The 22,803-nt window shown below is 42.3% G+C and overlaps 4 protein-coding genes across 8 annotated transcripts in view; 3 read left to right on the top strand and 1 right to left on the bottom strand.

Annotated features, from left to right (window-relative positions):
* Positions 1–10,162, top strand: part of LOC126565950 (fibrillin-1-like) — an 86,110-nt gene extending 75,948 nt beyond the window's left edge. Inside the window, 3 exon segments of the mRNA XM_050223149.1 lie at positions 777–992; positions 9,397–9,556; positions 9,816–10,162. Of these exon segments, the coding sequence (XP_050079106.1) occupies positions 777–992; positions 9,397–9,556; positions 9,816–10,162 (723 nt within the window).
* Positions 1–22,803, top strand: part of LOC126563429 (transmembrane protein 258) — a 497,437-nt gene that overhangs the window by 90,424 nt on the left and 384,210 nt on the right. The gene's annotated exons all lie outside the window — the stretch shown is intronic.
* Positions 1–22,803, top strand: part of LOC126562245 (protein henna) — a 754,155-nt gene that overhangs the window by 378,611 nt on the left and 352,741 nt on the right. The window lies entirely within an intron of this gene.
* Positions 12,306–22,803, bottom strand: part of LOC126563548 (uncharacterized) — a 99,503-nt gene continuing 89,005 nt past the window's right edge. The window contains exons 7-12 of the mRNA XM_050220193.1: positions 21,294–21,788; positions 20,188–20,310; positions 14,480–14,734; positions 13,064–13,318; positions 12,843–12,982; positions 12,306–12,488 (exon numbers count right to left, since the gene is read on the bottom strand). Coding sequence (XP_050076150.1) covers positions 12,306–12,488; positions 12,843–12,982; positions 13,064–13,318; positions 14,480–14,734; positions 20,188–20,310; positions 21,294–21,788 — 1,451 coding nt within the window. The remainder of the gene's footprint in view (positions 12,489–12,842; positions 12,983–13,063; positions 13,319–14,479; positions 14,735–20,187; positions 20,311–21,293; positions 21,789–22,803) is intronic.

The following is a 22,803-nucleotide window of genomic DNA, read 5'->3' as shown; positions in this document are numbered from 1 at the left end:
ATCGCCGGCTGATGATAAATGAGCCAACCGATCGTTATAATTTACCGTTTTGACACTTTTTTATTCCCTTCTGCTCCCAAACCAGTGGAGTTTTTCATGGTTAAAAAAATAACCTCTTTAAAATCCCAACAGCAGCACACTTTCACTCTACCGCTCGTTTGGTTCGTTGACGAACGTTGTCCCGCATCGAGGGAAGCAGTTGGAGCGGTGGGAGAGAAAATTAATTAAAAACACATGTCCGCCGTACCAGCGCTGCGTCCACCTTCAAAGAACCACCACGCAAGGAAAATCTCTTTTGGGAAATGGGGCATCAGGGCAAACGATGCTGCGATGTTTCGCGGTCACTGTGAATTGGGACTGGTGGAAATGGCTTACGCGGTTGGGCGGATTTTAGATGTTCCAAAGCGTGCGTTCTCCTATGTGCCCGGGAGTTTTCGGTAAATTGCATCCTGCTTTTGCTGCAAGCGTTGCATACAATTTAATGACACAATCAATCAATTTTCCGGCTTCAATTCCCATTGTCAACGTCGTTGCTGGCAGGGATGCCCTCCATTTATCCACATATAGACAGACAGACGCACACACATAAATACACAAATACACATACACACAACCAAACACACGCCTGGATTCACTGTGACAATGTGACAGTTTTCGATCATCAGCGAAACAGCAAATCGATCAGCAAACGTGCGTGTCTGTGTGTGCGTTTTTTTGTAGTTGTTGCGGCTGATGGATTTTATCCCTGGATGGCTCATTTGTTTCACTTTTCGCAGCGTCAGCATCATCGACAGCAGCTGCCGAAACAGTGGCCGGACTCGCATATCGAATACCACAACCACCATCAGCTTCTGCAACACCAGCAGCGCCATCGGTTCGAACAGGAACGGCGTCCATTGTTCCGGAACCATGTGCCGAACGTCGATTTCGTTGAGCCGGGAATGTCCACCGTGCACCGGCGTAGATTGAATCAAATCGCACCACCATTGCCGGTAGGTGGACGAGTCGTTTATGCGTTATTTGTGCAACTCATGAGTGCTCGTTGTGTGTAAAAGTTTTCCTTTTTTTTGCCGGGAAAAATCATTTGTTTGTTTGTTTGTTCATCGTTTTCGGCTTGTTTTGATTCGCTCGTGTTTGTGTTTCGGTTTTTTGAGCTTTATTTTTCTTTCGCCTTTCATACCGCTATGGTTGATAAGCTGGCATAGATGTTAAGGGAGGGAATGTTTTTGTTCACTCACATTGTTCATTGTTGTTTGTCTCTCCCACCGAACTGTACTTTTGATTTGCATTCTTTGACAGTTGTGTTGCGTTTGTTCGATTGGAATCGTTTTTTGTTTTGCTTTTGATGATGGTTTTGTTCTATTCCATTTTATTGCTGCTGTTATCTACTGTGAGCTAGGTTATTGTTAGTTTTTTCTATACTTACTGTGTGAATGTTCCGTGTTTCTGTGATATGTTTTGTGTGCTTGTTGTCGGGGTTTAACCTAGCGTAAACTAACATGTGTAACTAACTTCAGTTGACAACGTTTGTTTTTGTTTTCTTATATCGGTTTCTGTTTGCATCGTTTTCCATTGTATTGCTTTTACGTCGAATTCATCTTGCTTAACACATTTGCTTTTTATACATCGTTTAGGTGCATTTTTCCGTCTGAATTTTCTCCCTCAATTACATACTTTTCGGTGTTTTGTTTAGGACGTTTAAAAAATTAACGCAAAAATAAAAAAGTGTTAAATGGATTCCAACGTTGCATATCATTTCGTTTATATTTATTTGTTACCGATGTTAATATGCCATTTGAATCTTGAATTTGAATTCGAGAATTGGCTGGACAATTGTACAATATTTCTTTCGAAACACGTAACATAAAGCCTAATGTACGGAAGGCTTTTGAGATCATCAGCTCATAGTGGTTTGTGAGTGTAATCCTACTGTCCAAAAGGGTACAGAGCTTCCCGCTATTTTATCGACCGGCAAACTTTTTCTTGAGAGAGTAATGTGTATGTGCGCTGTGCATTTGTTGCTGTTGACGTGCATAAAATTATTTTGGAATCTATGGCATGCCGTAAAATGAAAAATTGGTAAAAATATCTTAAAATAGTCCGCATATAAAAGTTTTGCACAGTCTGGAATAGCACACACTATGTCGATAATTGGGATCGATGGGGTGGCCCGGTCCTGCCGTTTAAAGCCTGGCGCCGTTGCAAGGCTTTAAACGGCAGGACAGGGGTTCAAATCCCATCCGGACCGTCCCCTCATAGTGAGAATTGACTAACCAACTATGTGGTATTGGCAGTTTAGTAATCGGCATGACCTTAGAGGTCGTTATGCCACCAAGAAGATGTCGATAATTAACCAAGCAAATTAAAAGAACCTAAAGAATCGTGAAAGGCAGAGTTAAAGCATCAGTTACATTAACAGTAATGTGTCAGTGGTCTAAATAGCTGGACATCCATCTTTTCAATGCTTCTTTTACACCACATTTGGCCACCTTTGAAGTTAGCAGTGAGACAGAGTCGAATGCAGCACAGAGCTCCGTTTATATAACGCCAACCAGTTTTCCGTTGTCCAGCAAAAGGATTACAGGAGTAGAGCATTACAAGTAGACCGGAATGTGCATAGCAAATGCTTAGAAAGCTGTGTTTATCATTTGATAAAATATGTTTGAATGAATAGATGACGTTGATGACAAGAATTTATTAATACGTATTAATACTTTGGAAGCATAAACTAGGTTCGTTTGGCTTGAGGGAAGTATTTCTCCTCTTTCATTAATCATTTGGTTAATGATAACGCACACCTTTTGGGCATTGTTAAAACGAGCAATTGATGTGGGCAAAATTATGGGCATTTGATTATTTAGTTTTAAATCATGCATTGTTTGTAGTAATATTTATTTGCTGCCATCTATTTTTAAAGGCATTCTAAAGGTAAAATGCTATTTAGGAAATTACACTAAGATAGCAAAGTTACATACATTCATAGCAGATTGATTTTTGTATGTTTTAATCGAAAGTCGTTGATTTTTAATATTGAGAATATCGAATAAAAAAGGCTTATTTTATCAAATAATCGTCGAACGATATTAGAATGTTCTTTGCACTGCTTTTTTATGGGAAAACCAGTATTTTTTAACTTAAACTTTACAGTTTGGTCACAGATAAAAGACACCAAATATTTTCTAATTTTGTTTCTTCAAATTTTTCCCTTTTAAGCTAACAGACATTCTCACATAATTTAAATGACAAAATATTGTTTGCTTAACAAGCTCAAGCTCTTCAAACTTCAATGAAACGCGTTGAACCGTTGTTAATAAGTGCGGCTTAACGAAAAAAAAGGTAAAAATAAACCTGACACCCACGATGAGCCAATTCCGAGGCGCTTCCATGCCGTTCCATTATTAATGCATCAGCAATCGTCTTGCTACACGGGAGCGAAAGTAACCTTTTTCCCAGCACAACACCACCACCACCACCAGGCTCGGTCTGCGTCTGGACAATGTAATTGATAATTCATTAAAAGCTACCTGTAAACAAGCTAATTTATTCCACTTCTCCTTGAACCATTATCGAACGCTCCCCGCTTCTCTGCTGTCGTATCAGGAGGAGGTTTTTTTTTTCGTTTTGGCTTTGGAAGCTTTCTTCCGTTTTGCACTTTTTGGCTGCAGAGTTTTGTAATTAGATCGTACCAGAAAAACGTTCCATTACCGTACCAGTCCAACGCTACGACACACGAGCGGATGCAAAAGGATTGGTGTTTGGTGGAAGCGAGAGTTTCGAGCAAAATTTGATTTAGTCCCAATCATAAAGCTTAATCTTCTTTCTGGTCCGGCCAGCGCTGCTGGTTAAAAAGTTGGCCGAAAAGGTTTTGATGCCCGCAAAACTGCTGTCCTGTCGTGATCTGCTGCAAACGCTGCTACCATCGGCACTCTGTACCGGACGTTCAGGCGCTGAAGTTGAAAGTTTGACTCATGATAAATTCAAACGGTACCTCTTCTTCTCCTCCATTACTTGACTAGCTGGATGCTAATTAAAAATTCTTTCGAACGTCTTACGGGAAGAAAATTCAAAGCACAAAAATAAAAGCAAAACGGAACAACAAACAAAAAAGGGAACAAAAGAAAAAACAGCTTCCCTTTTTTTGCGAGCTCGCTTTTAGCGATTATTTAGCAACTGCTAAAACAGAGGGGAAGGCACGAGAGTAGGATTACAACATGCGGACGAGCATGGAGGTGTCATGTCTTTCACAGGAACTTCTGCACTTTATCTCTACTCGCGGCTGTTGAGCAAACACCCGTCGCACAACTTGCACCAATTCCTTCCACAAGAAGTTAAAGCGTCTGCTTGTCGATCAGAAAATGAAGGAAAGCGGCAAGTAAGCCAATTGGGCGAGTGCAAGTAAGTGCAGAAAAAAAGGAGCCGAACCCCGGCTGAAAGTACCTTTTTCACACGAGTGTGAGTGGCAAAGTACAGCGAGTATGCAAGGCAAAATTGCGAGGAAAAACTGCTGACATTATAAATGAAAGTACTCGCGCGCTAGGATGAGAGCTGTGTGCTGAAAACTTTCGATAAGGAAAAGTGTTTTCTTGAAGCTGTTAAATATATGTACGGGAATGTTTAGCAAACATGAATGAAATGGCTAAAAAAAGCTTCCCGGATTTTTTTTAGGAAGGAGTTACGGAAATTGAACGAGTTTAAAATCAGCAAAAACCGTTTGGAAACATTTGTGAATAATATTAATTACATGTAGCGCACACAGCAAACAGATAGGAGAATTGACCAAATCATAAATTGGTCTTTAAGCTAAGATTGACGAGCGCTGCGATAGATTCAAAAATTGGTCAAGGGTAATCCTTTGAAGATAAGTATTTTAGGCAGATCGACTCAGATAAGCGGATGAAAAATCAACTACCGTGAAGCCTTATCTTCTAAGGAACCTCGTTTTTTAAGGATTTTCTTCGTCCAATCAACTTGCCTCCCTGCAAAGAGATTTCGTTTAAAAAGAGTCCTAGCAGTTAGCCAAAAGAACCGGTAAGCGAAAAAGTCAACACCTTCTTGCTTCACCCATCAAGATACTTTAGCCGAAGGAGTCTTCGTTAAAGGAGGTATCTTTGTTGAAGTCTCGTTATCCGAAGAAATTATCGCTCAAGAGGGCTTTGTAGAAACATGGAGCACCCAGATTCAATCGCAGAGTTATTATCCTCCTATGTTAGCCTCATATTTCATATCAGGAAAAAAAATCATTTTGGAGGTTGGAAACAACTAAATTTAAATGTCACAAGACACTTATCTGTGCACCGGAAGGGAAAGATTTACATGTCTTCAAGCATGGACTTCATTCCCTCAAAGAAACTATTTTCTTTTTAGCTGGCAACTAACCAAAATGCATGATCATCTCCACTGTTTCCAAATTGCTGTAAAACAGTTGCAGACACACACTCACACACGGCCACTTCTTTCAACAGCTGGTGTGGAAAAAGTGTTGAGAGTAACCCGTTTAGTAGCACCACCCACCATCCCACTTAAGACTGCGCCTTTTGCGTCCGAGTGCAGTGAGCTGGCAAAAAGACTAGCAAAAGTTGTTCGTCGCGAATCGCTACAACGCACTCCGTAAGAAAAAAGTTTTCCAACTTTCTTTTCTGCCAGATGGACCAAGGTTTTGGGAGATGCTGCGTGCCATAATGTGTGTACGTGTATGTGTGACGATTATTTATGTTTGTACGATTCGATCGTTGGAGCAACAAAACTTGGGCGCGAAAAACTTGAAGCAACGCGAAGGAGGCACCACTTTCTCGCACTCACTTTTCTGCGTTGGCGTCTCTCTGTGTGTTGTGGCTTGCGAGTGGTAGTTTTGTGCTTTCATGATTTCGCTAAAAGTTTTCACAAAACTTACGGAAACATGCTAAACGAGAGAGAGGCGAGAAGAAGAGGCAAACCATTGCAAGGACGGAAGCTTTTTTGCATTCGCACGTTTATCGCGCCATGAGCTACCATCGTTTCCGTGTTTGTATGTCCATTTTTGTGCTTTTTATCACATCAAACACAGAATTTGAAACAAAGCGGCAATGGAAAAGTTTCGTTTCGCGGGGTTGCAAACAAAACAAACGCAAACACAAGTTGTAAAACGAGCAAACGATTGTTTCAATGTCTTTTCGCTGGCGACACAACGTGATGATGGTGACAACGACAACGGCTAAGACGGCATGGCTAGGGAGCTTTCAATCGCGTTGCTTCCGTTTTTCGCACGTGATGAAGCCAGATGAAACACACACACACACACACACACACACACACACACACACACACACATACAAACTCACAGTTTCTTAAGGTTGGAGAAAGTTTTTGCCATGCAGGGGAAGAGAATGTTTATCACTTGGCAAGTGATTTACGGTCAGGAAATGAGAGAAATATTGAATGATAATTTGTACGCTTGGAAGAAAACGCTGGAACGTTGCGTTTAACGGTGGAGCTTTCTAATTTGTTGTTTCCTTCCTTTTGTTGTTTGAAAAGCATTCTTGAACTTGAATGTTCTGAAAAGCATTCTTACGCATTATCGGAAGCGTACTTGTTGAAAAAGTTTTAATTGTTCGACGATAGAATGGAAGCAGAATTTTAATGTTATGTGTGATATTTCCTTGTTTTGGTTTTAATCTGACCTGGTTATCGAACAAATAGAATTTATATAATATTTCTGGAAAGGTTGCTCGGTTTACTTATTTAACGCATTATAAAGTACGCTGAGTGTGAGTCCTATAATGAAAGCATTCTCACAGTTGAAACCTAGTGTTTGTTGATCTACAGTGTATAGCTCTAAAACTTGAAAATAATCTTTTATTACTTCTTCCAAATTTTGATGTATTTATACCAAGTAGAAACATCAAAATCAGTAGTAAGAAACTGCTATATAAAGGAGGTATTATTCTATTTTATATCCCAGTATGAATCCAAAATTCTTGTCCCTAGATGAGTTTAGCTAGCAAAGCATTTTGTCTAATCTTCTTCATCTTGGCTTAACGACCTCTAAGGTCATGCCGGCCATCGAAATGGCTTACTAGACTGCCGGTACTACGTAGTTGGTTAGTCAATCCTCACTACGGGAGTATGGTTCGGACAGGATTTGAACCCCGGTTCTGCCATTTGAAGACCGGAGCCGCTATCGCCTATACCACGGAGCCACCAACAATCTAACAATTTGTCTAATCTAACGGTTGTTTTTTTATAATTAAGCTTTACACTAAAATAAAAAGAACATTTAATTTTCATTGCAAGTTAAAATGCAATCAAATTTAAAAAAAATTACATGAAATAATTAACCAATAATTGTTGAATAATGAATCATTTCCACTTCTATTTGTTGCTGATGGGCACCACAATACAACTAAATATCTCACTTTAAAGCGAAATCCTTCAAAACAGATCAATATTAATCCCAGTAAAACGTGGTGTGAGCGAGACCGAGTGAGAGTGAAATGAGCTTCCTGAATGAAACGCATCAAAAAGCTAATAAACAGCTCGAAGCTCGCGGGATCGATTGCGTCGCGATGTGGAATGGAATTTTACACAACCCGGCGCCACCGAAATTGGGTGCTTCAGTTGGTGGTTATTGACTTTGCAACCGAAACCCAATCGAAAGGGCAACAATATTTTTGACTCGATAAAATCTCACCACCACCGCCAGCCAACAAGGCGAACGAGCAAGGACGGCCGAACGTTGCAGTTAATTGGCGGTTTTTGATACCGTAAACCGCCCGCGTGTGCCACACGTCGTGTGTGTGTGTGCGTGTGTGTGCGTGGCATGTGCGGGCAGTGAGTTATTGCTTTGATTAGCAGACTGCGAGCAGTGCAGTGAGATGGAAAAGGTAATTTGCAACCCATTCCCAGTGTGCCAGAAGGTTCCTATTTTGAATCAATAGTGTCCTTTAGAATATTGGAATAAAAGAATTACAGAGCTACCAGATAAGGAGTGAAATAATGTTAATGCACAGTGCACTGCGGATTGCATACCTTCAAGCAAAATGCATTTTTCACCATACAAAACCGCCTAAAGTTAGGCAATCTGTGCGACAAAACACCTCTTTAAAATCGCGTGTTATGATTAAAAGTCAACAGAGTGATGTAGTTTGGTCAGCTTTTTGTTTGCGTTTCCAGTTTTATGTTGTCAGTATCCGCCCAGCTACGCCACACATCCGCAGTGCGTCCCGCACACAAAAACCGCACCGTTGGCGCATATTTGCCTCTTCAGTATTCGGACGTTCGGGATTGCATGCGCTGTAAACAGTATTTGTGGCTTACAACCGTATAAACAACACTTTGGTGCTACTGCCGTGTGCCACTAGTGTGTGATAGGAGCCGCATTGAAAACCACATGTCCACAATCACACCGTTTACCACCGTTCGGAAAACCAAAGTATGAAACTTTACCCTTTGCAGATGTACCGTACGAAGCCACCAAGCCATAAAGGGGAAGGAGTAAAAAGGCAGGCAAACCATCATCCCACAATCGATTGAACTTGTTCCCTTGTTGAATTTGGGTTCAAGTATCGAACATTCAGAACCGGCCTCTCTAATCGATGTGCCGGTTCGGTGCACTTTATTTGACTTTCCGGTTTACCGGTGCCGGCGTACGGGGTGGGAAAAGTTGAATCAAACACCGGGGACATTGCACTTCCGGGGTGTAGGTGTGTTGGTTGATGCGTTCGCGTGCTATGACTCGAGAGACCGTCACGACGGGTGTTATAATTAATTTCCTTTTTTTTTTTTTGCACCAAAACTTTGGGGTCGCGGAATGGGCTTTAACGTTGATTTTGGAACGGTGACAAACGGATGGGTTAATTGTGTTTGAAATTGGAATGCAATTTGGTTTGATTTTTGGAAGAGACATGGTGTGCTTTCGTGATAATTGAAATTATTACATTGGTGGTAGTAATTGGTTAGATTTTTTAAAATTTTCTATTTGTAATTTGATTATTTGGCCGTGATAAAGCACCATTTTGGACAGAAAAACATGTAACGTTGACAGTTAGGTGTGAGTATCTGCTCATGCTTGAAGGCTTTTCATTATCAGATTTTATTCCTTATTGATTAAGTATGGAATAATTTCCTAAAGGTAAGTGCTAGCTCAATTAGTGAATATTTGATTCTTAACTTTCTTATAAACCATTCCCAAGAAGCGCAATGCAATGTGCATCCTTTACTTAATTGTTTACGTAGATCATTTTTCAACAAAATCGACTGCTTGTTTACCCTTTTCGTGTGTGTACAGTCTTTAAAAGTTACAATAAATGCTTCAACAATTCGCTTATGAATCAAAGAAAACACTGTAACCTCTTAACTTACACCAAGATGGTGCCTAAATAATAATTACTAATAACACTGTTTTCCCCCCAAAACATCCAGTTGCACGTTCCGCAAGGCTGTGTGGTGAAGAACATTCGCATCAAGCAGAAGCTAGCCAGACTGCGTCATCAGCAGCGAATGTTAGCGCAGCATCTACAGCACCTAGAGGAGACACCTAATGCCAGTCCGGCACTGATACGCCAACAGCACCAGCGTTACAGTAAGTTCAAACTGTATTCAGCTCAAGTGTACTAAATTTTCTTCTTATTACACTCTCACCAACCTTTGTCAAGTGCTATGACATTGACTTTGAGGCTTCAACCAAACACGTGCGAACAGGAACGACAAAGAAAGGTCGAAACCAAATCGCTCCTTAAACACGTGTGATAATGTTTCAAGGTTTCCGCTTTCTTTTTTGAATTCTTTGATTTCCTTACACGAACATGTTCTAAATCTTCCGTTCGCGCTATCGTTTGCAGATAATCTGCTGCGTTACTACTCCTCGTGGGACAAGGTCTACACGTCCTCGACGGCTACTTCAAGGCCACCCACCACCACGCTAGATGATGGTGCTTTAGCGTCGTCGAGAGCTGTTCACTTGCCCCAGCGGCTTGCACAACCGTACCCAACGGGCATGCCGGTGAGTGCATCCCATTATCAACAACATCATCATCATCACCAGCAGCAGCAGCAGCAGCAGCAGTACCAGCAACAGTCACGTCGTTGGCTAAAAAAGCGCAGTCGAGCGCACGGTGCAGAAACACGTACCGATGCTGATGGGAATGCTGACAGCCACCCGCATAAGGAAGATGGCAGTCAACCATAATAGACAGCAGCTCCAACAGTCACAATTCCAAACTAGCTGATGGCATCTTAATCAAATAGCAGTGGATCAGTTTTCGCCCATTTGGACATTGGATGCTTTTTAAAGAACGGAAAACCTCCGGGGAAAAAAAAACTTAATGCAACGCTTTTCTCTAATCTCAAACGTGAAACCTTTCCTCGCAAATGTTGATGTTGGCCGAAGGGTTGGGGATACTTTGTTAAAGATGAAATTTCTTTTCCCTTTGCGAAACAGAGTCTTTGTGACTGTTCTCCTCGTCGGGTTGATTTTATCAGTCAGATGAGAACATCAGCTTTCAAAAAAGTAAAAAAATAGATAACTATTCAAAGCGATATGCATCGAAATATCTGCAGTGTAACAGAATTATTTAAACTGATCTTATTAACAATCTGTTTATCGTAACAACAGAGAAAAAAACTTCGAAACTGTCTGCATTAGAATTAACTTACTTCTAGGCTTAAGCAAAACGACCGAAGAATATTAATCTGTTCGGTACGACAAAAAGGAACCATTAATAACGATCTTATTGCGAGCGAAATAAAATCGAAATTGTAAACCCCTCAAGAGTGAGCAGAGTAACTAAGAATGCTTTAAAATAACGAAAAAGTGAAAGAAAACTTACCTTCCTAAAGACCGGACTGTACACAAAAATGTCAGTTTCGGACGGCATCGAAATCATTCACCAACGCTGTACGATCATCATCACGTTGTGTTTCATTTTCTCTGAAATTACTTGCATCACTGTCCCTTTCGGTTTTATTGATATTGAAAGTTCCGACACCATTCCGGAAGCGGAAGAGAGCCTTGATGGTTTTATACAGACTTCATCCATTCATTCGCCGCTGTTTTTTTGTTGTTGTTCCTCTTGAAAGGAGTCGATGCTATTCTTCGGTTTCGCTATTAACCAGCGCACAGGGAAGACCTCCTGGCTACCGCTGCCCTTCAGGGTGAGGTCTGTGTGCGTCTGTGGCGGGAATGTTTTGAAGGAGAGCGTGAAGAAATCGGGGATTTTGTAGCATTATTTTACATTAAAAGCCACAAAACTAAAGCTTTTTTTTCTGCCCTACGGGATTTGCTAAGCTTTTGCGCGCTCTGCACATTTCTGCTCACTACTGTTTTTGGTTCAATCATCGTCACTTTGCGTTGCTTTCCGGTTGTGGCGAAACTTGTTGATGCGAGACGAAACGTTCTGCATACGATTTGCATAACTTTGGGGCGCTTATTGCAATTGTGGCAAAGGTATGCAATCCGCAAGACATTGTTGTCTTGCGTGTTTTACAGCACGCTTTGAGCACTGCTTCACTAGATTCTTCATGGGTTATTGTTATTGTTTTGAGTTGTAGAAAAGCACATTTTCTCCCAATTTTCCTTTTTGTCTTTCTCGCTTTCTCTGTTTTATGTTTATAATTTGCAAATTCAGCGAAAGATGCTATGTACATTAACGCCAACCGTGTGCCCATTTTGACTTAATTGGTGGCTCTTTTCTCTAGACCAAACTAAAAAACCTTCCTCTCGCTTCATCGCCCTCATGACCAACCTTCAATCACCCACTTTCGTGTATATTGATTTTTTATTTTTTTGGGGGGGAGAGTTTTGATTAATCCTTCCATTTCTGCATTGGGATGGGTTGTGTTTTTTTCTTCATACAGATTTATAGCTTACGACTAAAAGTTTCTTACCACCTACGGGGGATCTGTATATGTACGGCTTGATATTTGCTTCTTATGTATAATCTCCTTCCACTCTCCTTAAGACAGACGGTGTGGAAAATAAGCAGCAGAAAACGCGAGCTTCTCGTGTCATAACTCCCACTTTCTGGTGCCTTTCCTCCGCACCTGCTCCGTAGTGTATAGAATAAACTCTTGTGTTATTGTATTTCACTTTGCATTCATCGGACCGCCTGTCCCAGCTCATGCCTGTTTGTGACGATAAAAAGCTTGCACCTACCTGCTTCCTTACTTTCTTCATACGCTCAAAAAAATCGCATTCGAATACGCTGATCGAAAAAACGTCCCCCCTCCGTCACGGATTCTTTGTAAAATATATCCTTTGCACCTTCGTCATCTGTACAGTATCCGTGTGGCGCGATGAGCGTCTCGGACTCCTACGATTGATCCTGCCCACCCTAGAAGTAGAACCGATTGTACAGAATCGGCAGCTGGAAATGGGACTGTGCTGTCGGTTGCTGTTGCTGTTCCGGGTTTAGGTTTACAACGATTTTGAAGACACACTTGCTCTTCCATTCGGCGTCATCGTGTGCTTCGTACGTGATGAGATGGCTACCAGCACCAAAGTCTGTACCAGGGCTCTGTTGGGATTGATAAATAATTGCGGGTGTAGTAGAAGTGTGGCCCGGCTGCTGCTTGGGAATATTTGGAACATTCATCCTAAAGGCCGCAAATTGATAACCAACTAATAATCGCAAAAATTACAATTTAAATTTTTTCACCATTGCCTCTTATGGGTAGACGAACACCAACAATACTTCTTAAATCTACAATCCTTTTTTGTGTCATAATATTAGTGCACGTTGGCGACAAAAATACAAATAAAATTTTGGATCACATATAATTTGATTGAGGAGCTTTAAACTTGCTTTGACTTTAAAATGCTTTTAGCAGTACATATAAATTCGGCCTACACAAGATAACTTTCTACTTACGTTCGATTTTGTAATCGTTACCACACCAACATTGTCCGAAAACACGGGCTCCTCCCACGTTGCCTTCACGCTCTGATGTCGTCCCTCGATCGTGTAGACCTGCGTGTCCGGACAGAAGTCCACCCTTGGCGGTGAGCCGGCTGATGAAAAGAAAACAAAACCCAATCAAACACATCACTGACGGATCATTCTACCAAAGCCCAGCTCATGTGCACACGTACGCAGTACATTGATGAGGAAGCTACATTCGGTGTGGAGTTTCGAGACGGGATGTTTGGCCGAGTACGACACGTTAAGACTGCCGAGTGGTAGCGTAAAGCTGTCCTTCTTCACCCAGTACGGTTCAACTTGTACGTCCCGTTCCCAGCTTACGTCCGTTTCTGGTCGACGGAGTCGAACGGTTGTGGTTTCAGTTTCGTTCGGGTGCAGCTCAACATTAACACTGGTCGGACAGAGCAGCTTTGGTTGTGGATATCCTTGAAAAAAATAGAGCAATTATTGATTAGTTACAGATTTGGAGTATTTTTGTTGAATACTTTGGCGCCTCTCGGGTATGCAATGTGCATAGCGTAAGATTCTGAAGGTAAGATCGAGATGGATGTGAAGAATAACCTATTCGGCTTATCAAAACATTATAACAAACATAATTTACTGTTTTAAGCTCCTTTAAATTCTGATTCTCTCAACCTACCACCAAATGCAATAAACAGCATGAAAAAAAAATGCCTATGAACTAGTTGGTTTACCCATCAACACCTTTGACCGCTACTTGGCTGCTATTTGTTGAAGTTTGATCGACCATATACCACTGAAATTGAAGTATGTACATGAAGCTTTTTGGTTGAGGGAGATGATTTGCGGGATTAATGTGTTCAGCGCTAATTTAAAATGGGAATTACACACGCTCTCCGCTCTCCTTCGAAATAATTTGCTTTGCTAACAAGCGTTTTTTCTTGTATTTCACAAACCACAAACATCATCATCATGCTCAGCGGTGAACGTTTTAAACGCACACGAAACGATGGGAAAGTTTAGTGAGAATGAAAACAATTTGCAACAGTGGCTTTTAAATTGCTCCACATAAAATTGTGCTCGCACAAATTGATATCACTATCAGCCCAATTAAAGTGCTGTTTATTTTCACGCTTTTTTCCCAACGCCACCTCGCGTTTTCCACCCAACTGGAAACCCGTCATTCAATCAGCGTGTTCGGTTGAGTGGAAAACGTTTCGGCGTAATTATCATGCCATTATGATGCAAAAGTTAGCCGTTGGGGCAGTTTGGTTTTCACTGTTTTTTTTTCACCTTTTTTATTGCTGTGCGTGTATTAAAATGTTACCCTGGTTTTCCCGCAGTATGTGTGTGTGTATGTGATTGCGGTGTTTGGTGGCTGCATAAAATTTTTCCCGCACCGAAAAACAAGACTACAATACACAGTGCGAGAAATACATGGAAAAACAGAGAATAGCCAGCGTAAAATCACCTTTCCAATGGGAGATTCCTTTTGCAAACAAACAGCAAAACGAAAACTCTTTCCGATTCCGAACACAGCACCGTAACACGGATGTTGCAACTTCCCGCAAAGCCAATTATGCATATCCGCATTCCAATCGGGCCATCGGGGTGCATCTACTTACGTATGCAGGTGCCATTCTCATCGCCAATCCATTCGCCGGTGGTGCCACAGATTTTGGAAAACTTCCCCTCGAGCCGGTAACCGGTGGGACACTTGAGGATGCACTGGCTGCCGGGGCGGTTGGTTATCTTGAGACTGCCACCGCTCGGACCGTCTGCTATTTCGTCAATCGGTCGGCTGCACTCGAGGTATCCGTGGCGTGGTGGAAACAGGGGCGGACAGGCGATGTCCGCTAACTTTAACGAGTCGTTCAGCACTGGGTAAAAAATAGGAGAGAGAGAGAGAGAAAGAAAAAGAGAAAAGTAAGATTTTTGTTCTTGAAATCAAGAGCCATGCACCGCATTGCGCAACATACTAGTGCCTAAAGGTATGCAATATTTAAGGAAGAATCGGGTAAAAAGAATGCTGGAGTATTTTTTCGTTTGATGTGATTACTGGGAAGAGATTTAATTATAGGTGTCGGCCAGCTATGTCACACAAACGGGGGATTATGCGGAATAGTTTACTCCATCCTCGCCACAGCAGAACAAACCTCCTCTATGAAGATCTGCAGTTGGTTCGGTTAAGTTTGTCAATGGCACCCCTTAAGCCCTCGTCAACATGCAAACAAACAACAAAAAAAAAACATGGGTCATGGAAAATGCCTTGAGAATTATGTACATAATCACCACAGAAAGGGATGGAAATACGGCACCAAGACGTAATACTTTATCTAATTTAGTGATAAACCAGATGCTAGAAACATCGTCTTTACTTTGATAACTATTTATAAAGAAAGAAAAGAAAAGAAAAACAATCCCAATTGGATTTACTGCTTTGAAAAATATTGGGAAAAAAATTAATTTCAAAACTTCTCGGAAAATTTTACAAGCAGCATTTCAGGTTGCACTAAATTGTTGCGGAAAAACACTTTTTCCCCATACCCCCCAAAGACGCATCCATCAGTATGCTGTACGCTCCGATCGGATCAAAACTCCACAAAAATATCCTTTTTCATGAACAAACTGGGAGCGGGGAGAAAGAATCTAGATGGAGTGTAAAAAAAAGCGATGCTAAAACACGCATCCAACGATATGCGGAAAGCTTATATCAGACCAAGATTGACCGAGTTTTCGCCGATTTTCCACGAGAATGCTCCTTTTTCATGGAATAAATGGGTGAAGGGCTGAAGAGATCGGGTAGGGCTTTTCTGCAAAAAGATGAGTGGCCTCAAGACGCATCTAACGGTTGCCAGACGCCAGGATCGGACCAAGAATGACCAAGTTATTGCTGGTTTTCCATGGGAATGCTGCTGTTTTCCACAATTGCTTAGAAGAAGGTGGAGGGATCTGGTTGGGTTGCCATGGAAAACCGGTGATAACTCGATCGTTCTTGGTCCGATCGTGGCGTCTGGCATACCGTTGGATGCGTCTTGAGGCCGCGCACCTTTTTGCCCAACACCCCAACCCGATCCCTACACCCCCTACTGAGTTATTGCGGAAAACCTTAAAAATCCCCATGGAAAATCGGCGATAACTCACTCAGTTTTGATTTGTTCGGAGAGTTCTGCATACCGTTCGATGCGTTTTTGAGTCACGCATTTTTTGTGAGCATGGCTTAGCCATCAACTTAATCGGAGCATGTCAAGTTTGATCAGATGGAAGACGCAGAGAATTAATCAACAAGCGATGCATTTTTTTCCAGTATCCAAGTATTCCAGGTCATGATTTCAAGCCTTTTACTTTAAATTAATTTATCATTAAACTAGCCCAACGTCCAGCAACAATCAGCACGCTTTCCACCAACCAAGGAGAAAATAAGCTTCGATTGCCTGTAAATGAAATCCCAGCCAGCGTTAACATCAAACTTCCATCAAACTACTACTTCACTCCATCGATTACAGCTGCCAACGTGCCGATGGTTCGATGAAATATGACTCCATTAAAGTTCTGTTTGATGCTTTCTGCCCTGCCGGACCAGCGGGCCCATAGACAACCTGTTCGAGTGTTTATTTTGATGGAGCAAACGAAGGTAGAAGGGAGCAACGGGGGTGTAGGAAGGAGCGACTAAGGGAAGTAATTTATGCTGAAGTGAACTTAATTAAAATATTTCACCGACACCTACAGGAGGGAAAACGCTGGACACCTTCCATTCGCACGGCGTTTGCTTCAGGTTCGACTCGACCGTGTCCTGTCTCGAAAAAAGTTTGTTCAGAAGTTTTCTCACCCCAAGTCATCCACAATGGGTAGTGAGGGGGCGACAGAAAAAGGCTGCAATAGGCGAAATTAGATACGGCCTCTCATCGTGTCGTGTGGCCGCTCCGGTGCTCGTGTAACTTTGTGCCGGGGACTAATTATACGCTATTTAGACTTCGGTAGGTCGAGCAGGACAGGATTGTTTTTTGCTGTTCGTTTAACTGTCGAGAGGGCTGTGATTACCTTGCTTTTTAATTATCATTCTAGCAAATCTTTCACTCACTCATCCGCCAAGAGGTTGCTGTCCGAAAATGCTAAAGAAAGTTAAAACATATTAAAGCCCTGTCAGTCATTAGAGTTGTACCACTTTTCGAACGAAACAGATCTAACAAGCTTTTTGTACAGAGTTTAATTCGTCTTTAGAAGAAAAAAAAAACCATCGTGTCTCTGTGGACACTTAAATTACCAAACCTAAGCCATTGTAGCGAGCAAATCCACAAAATTGCTTCAAAAATGCCAACGGAGCTTACCGATGAACAATGAGCGCAAAAAGTAGCAGAAACAGCAGCCCCAGAAGAGCCGAAGATCATGGTGTGAAAATTTGCATTTTTAATCAAAATTCCATTCATTATCGTTCATTAATTTTACGCGCTACGTCTGGCTTGGCTTCTCCCATTTTCTACCACACTCTCCTGCCAGAGGTGCAGCTCAAGGCATTCAGCTCACGTCGAGGGAAGATTTTTTTTTGTATAATTTCCAGTTTTCATCCTCCAGTTTTCCTTTCCTGCCTGCCGATCGATGGTCTGCCAAGTTTTGGGATATTTTATTCTCTGCTTCTCTGTCCCACTACACAAACAAGTGGCTGTCTACCTTGTATGCGACTTGAACTCACTTGAAAAAGTTGTTTAATTCATTCAATTCATCGAAAATTTGTGTTGCCAGCGTTTTTTTTTTTGTGTTGAAATCATTTTTTTCCCTACCGCCCCTAATTTTCCTTTCGCTTCGCATATCACACGGTGGATGAAATGTTTTCCACTAGCAACATTCCGGACCGTAAATGTGACCGCAAAATCATTTTCCGGTAGTACGCAATTGAAGCGATAGACGTGGTGGAGTAATTACACTGTCGGTGAGGAGGCACATTTTCGGTGGTGAAAAGTATTTGCCTAATGAGCCGGACTGGGCCAAAACTCGATGCGAAGGATGGCGCTCTTGATTTCCATTGCTGATAATATAACGCGGGTCACGAGCAAGCGATCTCGCTGTTAAAGAAAAGAGTAAATTCTTGCATACTAACTACGCACACACACTCACATAAAAAAGGGAAGGCAAATGGAAGAATGTGCTTCATTAAAAACACTATTTTGAAACGCGCTCCGGTAGAGGGAGAGGGAGAGAGTGGAAAACTTTTCCCTCTGCCTGGCAAGCTCCATCCTAGCCTGCGCCTGAACGGCGAGTCGTGCCGGTGAAAGGTAAATTTTAAATAATTCAATTAATTTGAAATGGCCGCCGACAACGTTTCCACCTCATTGTGCGTTTAAACCGATGCCGTTGATGAGGAGTAAAATGGAGGCCGCCAGCCCTCTCATTCAGCAGCTCTCCATTTTCCACACTTCAGCCGGGTGTCCTCCGGGTGTTTTTGCTCCATTAGTGAATCTGCAGCGATTTACCAGCGTTGGACTTTGGTTCGATTCTATTATTTTATTTAATCCCACTCACACCGCTTGCCCCAGAGTTTGCCGATTATTGAAGCGATCAATTTTCATTCTTTTCTCACTGCGCTTACAAAAGGAAGCAAGCAAAAGCAAAAAAATTGGCTATTTTGACTGGTGACGCACATCGTGTAAATGTTTAAACGATGTTTGGAATCAAAACATCAACAAAAATGCCACGAGTCTGAGCTGCTTCTTTCCCTACTGATGGATGGTTTTTGCTTGCTCAAATCCCATTTGCCGTGCCTCTTTTGTGCTCGTGAATTGAGTTTGATTTCCGATTCACATTTATCACTTTCACACCGATTGGACACCGGATGTCAAACGGTGAGCCAGCTCCGTCGGTGGGAAATGTCATCGCAAACGTTTCGCTTTTGTTTGATTGCTTAAACGTTAAACGGCAATCGTTAAGTGAAAATTGACATTCACATCACGTGACGCTGAGGAGGAGGAGTCTCAAGCGATCTTTTCCCGTTCAATAGAAGATGGTTGTCGTGAAGGGAGCAGTGGGTGGGTGAGAGATTGTTTAATATTCTTTCGCCTGTGGCACCATTTGTCAAACAGTGCTTGAGTGGGATTCAGCAGGACTGTAATCATTTCCTTCTATAAATCGAGACTCGTCGCTCTTAAAAAAGCGATAATGAAATTCATCTCCATTGTAAACTGGGAAATTAATTAACATTCTTCTTCGCTTCGGCCCCCTCGGACACCAACATTCACCTCAGAGAGCAGTAAATAAAGAATATTTTTAATTAATATTTTACTAAAACCCCACCAGCCGGACAACAACGGCATAGCTGGCCGTTTTGCTGGCTAACGATGACAGTCTATTAGAATGTTGAATTGCCAGCGTGCTTCGCAAACCGTAAGGATGCGTCGTAAATTTAATTCCCATCACTATTGTAAGCTAATTTGTCAACCTCAACTGTAACAGAACACAATGGGAAGATTGGTCTGGGTTGCGATTGTTGCACGGTTAGCAGAATCCCAGTCGTAGGATTTCCCACCAACAACCGCACCGCACAGTCGAGAATCTTAATGATGTAATATTTTATCCCATTTTCTACCAGCTCTACCAGCAGCATGTTGAAGTGTTGTTTCCTTCGAAGGGAGTGTCGTCCATCCCTTGTGGGTTGCTGGTTGGTATATAAATCAAGCCCTATTGGGAAAGCCTCCTGCCGGTTGGATGAGCCACGGTGGAGTGTTAGTGATCATATCTTGATATTCCAAGAGGCAAACACACTCAATACACTTAACCACAAAAGCTGCGTAGATGGCGTACCAGTGAACCGAGTAGATTAAGATATCGACTCCAAGTTTCATCTTCTACGCCGGATATTGCATTACGGTTTGCAAGATGCGTACACGCGCCGAGCCGTTTATGGTTCGGTGATAAATTTCGGTTCCATCAGCCCCGAAGATTTCATACCCTTCACTCCGGAGTGTACGGGGAACAGCACGCCGGTATGTGTAAGGGGTACTGGCGACTGGTGACGTTTTCCATTAACGTGCGTGTCATAAATCAATGAGTGTTGGCTATCAAACGGTAATTAGATTATGATAAATGTTAATATAATTGTTCCGGATAGGCGAGTTTTGCACGCGCCCGGTGGTATGTGGTGTCACACTCGATGACCCACTTCTGTTCGATGGAAGTACGGTTCGATAAATTCTGGTAAATATAATTCTGTACGCACGCATGTTGCCGAGATATGCACACGGACAGGATGTTTCTGATGTTTGAAACTTGGTACCGCTTGGAAGTTCTTCCTCGAGATGGTGCTAACAGATGGAAAAGACGCGGTGTGTGATGGTTTACTTACCCAAACAGGAGCGCTTGTCGAAGTCCAGCTTGAAGCCATATTTGCACGAACAGTAGTAGCTTCCGTCACTGTTGATGCAATGTTGCTGACACCCACCATTCTGGATGCTGCACTCGTTCGTGTCTAGGGGAAATATGAATAAAGGAAGGTTAGTGATTTTATAGCACAAAGATGAACAACATAACCGCTCAAACATGCCATTAAAATGCTGTCACTAAACCATAATGTTTGCAAGATAGAAAATGTGAGGGACAAGGAATGATTATTGAGAATCATATTTATAAGTCTTTTTAAGGAGGACTTTTATGTGATGGAGACCTTAATTTGAGCCTAATTTTCCTATAATTGCTTCACTTGATCTGAGAGCAGAGAAGTGTAACGCATTTCTTTATGTGCTCGCTTTTGCGATTTCATCCAAAATTGTGTAATGCAGTCCTGCCCTATGGAAGACGTTCTGGTTTCGATAAGATTTGATAAAAAGATATTAGACATTGATGATGTTTATGACGTATTACTTGAAGATACCGTTATAAATGTAGTTAGAAGCTATGAGGCTATGAATTTATATCTAATGAGTTCAATGGTTCAAGCAATTAATTTACATGTTATTTATCGAACACAACGAGTAATGCAAACCGTAAACAACAAACTGATTGTCGCTGACAGGATATGCAATTAAAAGGTTTGCATTAGAGCAGCACATTGCATACCTTTAGGCGTATATTTCCACAAAGGATTGGTTTGATTAGCTATCGATACATTTCCTGAAACCTTATACACCCTTGTAATGTACGTCGTTAGGAAAGAACAATAAAGCCAATGTAATTTCCCCCAGCGGTACTAAAAGGCCAATCCTTACTCTTAATTCAAAATATTTTTCTCAAGACTATATTTAAATTTAAGTCATTCGTTCCTTTTTCAACCAATGATGTTATAAAGTTCACTTGCAATGGATACCTTTCAGTCGGTTCATGTGCAATCCCGCAAAACGACATCACATTTCAGCTTACATAAACTTTTCCTTTGAAATAACTTTCCTTCCATCCACCAAAGTTCATCGGAATCGAAAACCAGTCCCTCGAAAAACATCCCATCCTTGAACTCACCTTGACAATCACCCATGGTCGTGTTGAAATGGTATCCCGTTGGGCAGAGTGTATCGTAGTCCGGTTGGTCCTGTTCTCCTCCTTCGCTGGCACCATCCTGCGACCTTCCCTCCGCTAGCTCCCCGCCATTGCTATCCTCACCGAGCTCACAACGGTACGAGCCGACCGTGTTGATGCACCGTCCGTGGCATCGATGTTCGCTGGCAATCGATCGCTGGTTGGCACACTCGTCCACATCGATGCACGTCTTCCAATCCTCGTCCAGCATGTAGCCCTCCGGACACACACAAAACGCTCGCCCAAGCGTATTGAGGCAGGTGTGCGAACAGCCACCATTGTTGACCGTACACTCGTCGATGTCCTCACAGCTATGGCCGTCGGCGGCCAGCCGCGTCCCGGGCAGCCCATCACACGTACACCTGTAGCTGCTCCACGTGTTGATGCAAGTATCCTGGCACGGTCCGTGTCCGTTTCGTAGCAGGCACTCGTTTACATCTGTCGAAAACGGGGTGGAAGAAAAGCTTGAGCATGAACGCCACGATAGCTGACTAAAGACCGGTGAAAGTCTGTTCCAAAGATTAAATAATGAAGAGTTTGCTGGAGCGAAACGAAACGATTCCGGCACCGGGTGGGGATGTCTTTGTTTCCTTCTAAAACAAACCTACTGCTTGACTCTTTTTTGTTGAGCGGTTTTTTTTTCTTGATCCCTTCTAACACCTTGAAACCGAGGACTGTTGACCGATTTCGCAATTCGATTTGGCAGTCTGCAGTCTCCCACGGAAGCATGAAACTAAATCAAAACCCCTGCCGGAGAACGGCTGAAACGATTTCATATTGTTGGTCTCACGAACAAACACAAAAAATGCAATCAACGCACAAACCACACCCGGTTTCTGTTGAACGTTCACTGCATATAAATCAATGTGCGTAACTATCAAGTGATGATGAACTTCGAACTGCACACCAAATGATGGCCGTAAGTGTTGGGAAAATTGAGTTTTATTTCCTTGTTTTGCTCTCTCTCTCTCTAGCTGGTTCAAGATTTTCTATACTCCAAAACCAAAAACACTTTGATGAACGGTTGTGGTGTTTTTGTTCACTCCCCAAAACTGGCCCTGGCTGTTGATGGAAAAAGCTGCACCCGGAAATGCAGTGCCAGAACGAGTCCTAGCTCGGTCGATTCTAATCCCACACACCGATGGGAAGTAAACAGCAAACCCATGCACTACCGATGGGTTTAAGTGGATGATGTGTGTGAGCTTGGGGCGACCGATTTTCGTCTTGCTCGTTTTTATTTCATCCGTCCGAAACGATTCCCCCCCTACAAAGCACACTCAGAAATGCAGTTGCTCCTAAAAGTGAGTAGAAGCTGAACGCTCTTCCGGTTTAGGCTTTGAGTTGCTTTGAGACATGAGGGAAAAAAAAGCCGACCAAACTCCTATTCTCTTTCGGTGTACGCTGGCAAATAGCATTTCAATGAAAACAATGCACAAATGCGTGCCACTAGCTT

Source organism: Anopheles maculipalpis, chromosome 3RL (assembly GCF_943734695.1).
Source record: "Anopheles maculipalpis chromosome 3RL, idAnoMacuDA_375_x, whole genome shotgun sequence".
NCBI classification, from domain to species: Eukaryota; Metazoa; Arthropoda; class Insecta; order Diptera; family Culicidae; genus Anopheles; species Anopheles maculipalpis.
The sequence above is the reverse complement of the archived record's forward strand: the minus strand, read 5'-3'. Positions and strand labels throughout refer to the sequence as shown.